At 31.6% G+C, this 5,397-nt stretch overlaps 1 protein-coding gene across 1 annotated transcript; it reads right to left on the bottom strand.

Annotated features, from left to right (window-relative positions):
* Positions 1-1,027: 1,027 nt before the first annotated feature.
* LOC111881782 (uncharacterized) lies at positions 1,028-2,023 on the bottom strand. The gene is made up of 2 exons (XM_023878174.3): positions 1,864-2,023; positions 1,028-1,779 (listed from the first exon to the last, which is right to left on the bottom strand). Exons 1-2 carry the CDS (start codon positions 1,901-1,903, stop codon positions 1,331-1,333), a joined length of 489 nt encoding a protein of 162 aa, XP_023733942.1. The 5' UTR covers positions 1,904-2,023; the 3' UTR covers positions 1,028-1,330.
* Between the last annotated feature and the right edge of the window lie 3,374 nt (positions 2,024-5,397).

The following is a 5,397-nucleotide window of genomic DNA, read 5'->3' as shown; positions in this document are numbered from 1 at the left end:
TTACAAACTTCAGTAAGAGGGAAATTTTCATCAACAACAGAAACGGAAATTCTCAAAAGAACCACTACATTTTCAACCATTTATCCGAAAAGCTATGAGTGTTTATGGGCCGGTTTGATTCGATTATAGGCCAAAACCAAACCATAACCAACGCAATCAGTTAATGTACTGTGGTAACCATTATATATCAGTTAATATTGGTTTTGGTTAACGGTTTTAATCGGTTAATCATAACAATACAAATAGACATAAAAATAAAGAGTACATTGCCATAAAAAAATGAAAAAACAAAATTACATTGTTATAAAAAGTAAAAATCAACAAGGACGTTCCTACAAAAATAAATAAATAAAACCAGTGCATTGCTATTTATATATTTTGGTTCGGTTTTAGATGAAACCCATAACGAAGACGCATGTATTAATCAAAATTAAAAACCGCATCACCTCTTTTAGTAATGATTTGATTAAAATGGTTTGCATTGGTTTATTCGGTTTCCGACAATGTTTTTCCTTTTTTTTTTTTTTCCTTTGATTCATATTTCTAATAATCTTGAGAAAACCCATTTAATCAATATCCCTTTAAACTGTTAACCACGATGAATATTTTAAATACCCGATTATTCTATCTAAAAATCTAATTAACCTTCTAAAAAATGTTCTTCGATTGTTTGGTATCGCGTTCTTGTCCAAGATTTTGATATAAAAAAACTTCTTTAATTAACAATGAGTGTTGATGATTTAAGAAAACTAGATTAGAAATGGTGACAAACCAAATATATTTATAACAATTTTGTAAAAAATATTAATTATTATTATCATAATTAATTTAACTTCTTAAGTCTGATTTTTTATTAAACTTATTTGAAATGAATTGCCCTTTAACTTTTACAATATAATAACTGTTCAATCTTTTTTCCTATCATTGTCTAGCATTGTAAATAAACATATTTGAAATGAATTGCCCTTTAACTTTGTGTTACTTTCCATATGAGCCAAACAGATATAAAACATCAAATCTAGCAACATGAAGCAACAATAAACACCACTTTTATTGAGAGTCTAACTACATATTGCTTCAACAAAATTCATTCTCTTATAATCTTGATCTTCAGAACATTGTGTTGAATCAAATTATCATTCAAGAAAGAGTCCTATCTTAGGAACCTAATCAACATATGTGTTTAATTGAAATCCTAAATGAAATGCTGAAATCAATCTCAGACAATTCAATGGTTTAAACAGATGATCAGGCAATTCAATGGATTCTAATGCATTCGCATAATCAGTTTATCATATGCATCAAAATGACATTATGTAGAAACTCTTACCTAAGATGCAGTTGAAGATGGTGGCTGTCTGATACCTGTTAACTGATCGATCCACCGATCCTCAGGAACTCGACCCGCCCAATCCGGAGCCATTCCTGGGAACGATATCCCACGCATCGCCTCCATCACTCTAGTCGTATTCTCCGGCGTCAACGGAGCCCTTCGACGGCTCTCATCCTCTCTAAAAGCTCTCTGCATCGCTTCTCTCATCCTCTCCTCCTCTTCGTGTTCGTCTTCCTCGTCATCTTCGTCGCTCAGATCCAGAGAATTTATTCCATTCTGTACGCAACGAGCTTCCCCATTCGGTAGACGGTGGAAGTTAAGTTCGTGATCGGTATCGGAGTTCTGATCGGAAGAATCGTCATCTTCGATGGCACTGGAAGATATTGGCTCATAGTATTCCGGTGATTCGTCGGGGATCGTGTCCGTGTCGCTTCCTCCGGCATTCTCTGCAACACAATGAATTAGAAAACAATCATATGATATTAGACAATTAAACAGAGATCCAATTAAAAAATCGGATTTTGAAGTACCTTCGTTGAAGTTCCTTTCAGAATTTGAAACTGCGTTCATCTTTCTCGATTGAGGGTCTGTGGAGGATTATTGCCGAGAAATTGAAGAAAGCAGATGACGGACGTTTTTTACTCGGCTTTAGCTTTAGCCCATTTCCATCCCATAACTCTTTTGGACAAAGTATATTATTGTTTGAATAAAGCCCATACTTTATTTATTTATGGATTCTTATAATATTATTGGGATAGATTTAATTTAACTACTTAAATATGTATTAATCTACGTATAATCTGTTATGATATTTAGGACATGTTTGGTAAAATTAGCAGGTGGCTGGTAACATATAACGCATAGCGGATAGCTGATAGTTATTGCTTTTATTTGTTATATAAGTGTTCGACAAAAATAGTTTGAATCTCTTAAAACATGTAAAATTACATAAAATAGCATCTTGTAAAATATAAAATAGAAACATAATAATGAACGGATTGAAGGTTGTATATGAATAGGAAGTTATATAAGAATTGGAGACAATAGTACAAAGATAATAAAAATAAATAACATAATGTTTGACAAAAAAAAAAGGCAAAAATCTAACAACCGTAGATCATTGTTATGACTAAGAGCGTGTTTGGCAAAAGTAGCTATTAGCTGTAAGCGGATAGCGGGTAGAAGGAAGCTGTAACTTTTATTTATTATATGAGTGTTTGGCAAAAATAGCTGGAAGCTTTTGAAATATATAAAATTACATAAAAAGACAATTAATTAAAAATAAATAAATATATAATTATATTTTTAAGGGATATGGAAATTGATTTCAAAAGCTCAATAGCGTTTTGTTAAACGCTACATGAAGTAACTTTTAGATTTGGAATGTCTTGTTTAAACTAAAAGCTAAACGCTCGTAATACCAAACGAAACTTTTTGTTTAAACTAGAGCGTTTTGTCAAAAGCTAAAAGCTAGAAGGTCCAAAACGCTTCCAAAAGCTTCATGCCAAACACGCCCTGAGAGAGAGTTTCTAAGTAATAATCTATTATCTATGTTGCAGCGGAACTGTTAACTGCAAACAATTTATGAGAGTTAGCTTGCCTAGCTTTGAAGCGAAGTTCAGAAAATCGATTATGAATCTGGCAGAGGTCTATTAGAAAACTATTTTTAATGACTGTAGATATGATGCAAGTGATACAGGTAGGATGTAGCTTGCATGTCTATTGGAGAACTATTTTGAGCAATTCTAAAGCACGGGTGTGATTTTTAGGGAGTGTTTCGCACACATGATTTCATAATTCAAGTTACAACTAAGAATGAGATGTTACTTATACACAATTTACTTGTATGCTCCCCTTCTAGCGTTTGGTCAAACGTTTCATTTTAAACAAAAAGCCTCGTTTGGCAACATTCAGTTACATGAGCATTTAGCTTTTTGGTTAAACCAAAAGCTTCAAAATCAAACGCTAGGTTGATCAACGATAAACCAAAAGCTCCAAATAGATTTACAAAATTACCCTTGAAAAAAATCACGTACGCAGAACAATCACATCTTCTCCCCACCATTACTGGATTGATCTACATCCGATCTCGTCGGTTGCATCTATGGTATTGTGTGTGTCTTTATTTCCCCAGCTTGCTTCTATTGTAAGTTTCGTCTCTCTTTTTTTTCATTTTTCTTTGTTTGATTCCACATATGTATACGATTCTTCACAACCACGTAATCATAAGATAAAAAAAGAAATTAAACGAATTATACAATACCTAGCCTGTTAATTTTTGTTCCCAACTGTTTTTTCAAGTTTTGATTATTATGCCCCTTTTGCCCCTGTTGTTGTTATTTGTCTGGAGTATTCGATACTCACACAAAACTGGTGGATTTTATGATAGGGGTAGGGGATAAATTATTAATTACATTGTGAAGCATTGATGTGCATACAATGTTTTTGTATAAATACTAAAATATATTGTAATAGCTTTTGGATGTCCCTTTTGAAAATATAGGCTACTTAAAAAAAGATAGCAAGATAGAGGAATAGAGGAATAAAAATGTATTGTAGCCTTGTAGGATAGCAGATACTAATAGTAGTATGTTTATTTTTAGCATCAAGATACATGAAAAATCTTAGGCATTTCAGTAATTGATTTACTGTTAATTAAAACGTATTTAAAAAACAAATATAAAATGGTAGAGAAGAGATCACAAACACAAAACATCTTAATTACTACAATACCATTGAGTTTAAAAGAGTTCAAAACAGCTTAATGTGACACCTAGCTGCCAACATTCTCAACACTTCAAAAGAAAACGCCTATGTAGGGATATCAAATGGATATTGTTGCTCAAACAAGAAAGAAGGAGTATAGAGAGAGAGAGAGAGAAAGGGAGAGGTATCTGAAGTATATATTCGATGTAGGAAGAAGGAAGGAGAGACATCAGGCTTTAGTAACATCCAAAACCACGAGCCTTCTTTCATGCATTGTCGTTTCCATATTTTCTAATTGTCTTGACATCTTTAAAAAAGTTAGAAGAAAGCCATACTTTGTACTTCTTTTCATTTGTCCCTCACCCATGTGGTCTTCATTGCACCCACTTGATTATGAAAAAAAGGTGACAACACACACACACACACACACACACACATATATATATATATATATATATATATATATATATATATATATATATATATATATATATATATATATATATATATATATATATATATATATATATGATATCTCTTCTACTTTTAGCATCTATGGCAAAATGCTCTTTATCTTTTATTGTATCATTTTATCCTAAAACAAAGATAAAAAAATATATATTAATTTTTTCATTTATTTACCATACCACTTTATTATCTCCTGAATAATTGGTAGAAACATGGTCCTCTTGAACCTGTTTCATCTCCTTTGTATTTACGTCGCAACATAGCTAATAGATTATTATGAAGAAACTTACTCATGACAAGATCTACAATTGTTACATGTTCGTTTATTATATTCTTTTTGCTATCCTTGTATGATTGCCTCCAATTCTTATATAGCTTCCCATTCATATACAACCTCAATTCGTTAAGTTGACTCATATGTGTTTATAATTTTTTTTAATAATCAGTTATTTGAATTCAAACTCACTATGACCTTGAATAAGGACAATGGAGAAAAAGTGTGACTGACCAAATAAATCTGTTATGATTTTGTGTGATATTTTAAAAAATTATAATATGAAGAATGGTCGTACCTTTCGAATTGAATGGCAAGACCTTCAGCCAATTTTTTAAAAAGATGTTAATAACAAGTTAAATAACTACAAAGCGTTAAAGAACAAGTATGATGGAATGCGAAAAAGACTACAACCTTTGGAAGTTGTTAAAAACTAGTGAGACATGTCTATGTTGGAATGAGAGTACACGACAACTAAATTGTTCGGATGATTGGTGGGACAAAAAAAGGTAATAAATTTAAATATTATTTAGTAATAGCTAAATTCTCATTATTTTGAAAACTCACAGATAAATAATATATTATATAGGAAAACCCGAATGTTAAAGAAATTCGA

Source organism: Lactuca sativa, chromosome 8 (assembly GCF_002870075.4).
Source record: "Lactuca sativa cultivar Salinas chromosome 8, Lsat_Salinas_v11, whole genome shotgun sequence".
Lineage (NCBI taxonomy): Eukaryota > Viridiplantae > Streptophyta > Magnoliopsida > Asterales > Asteraceae > Lactuca > Lactuca sativa.
This window is presented reverse-complemented; position numbering and strand designations above follow the sequence as displayed.

Coding starts and splice junctions, on each gene's coding strand:
- LOC111881782 (XM_023878174.3), bottom strand. CDS start 1,903: ATGAACGCAGTTTCAAATTCTGAAAGGAACTTCAACGAAG. Junction 1,780..1,863: donor TGAAAGGAACTTCAACGAAG/GTACTTCAAAAT, acceptor ATTGTGTTGCAG/AGAATGCCGGAGGAAGCGAC.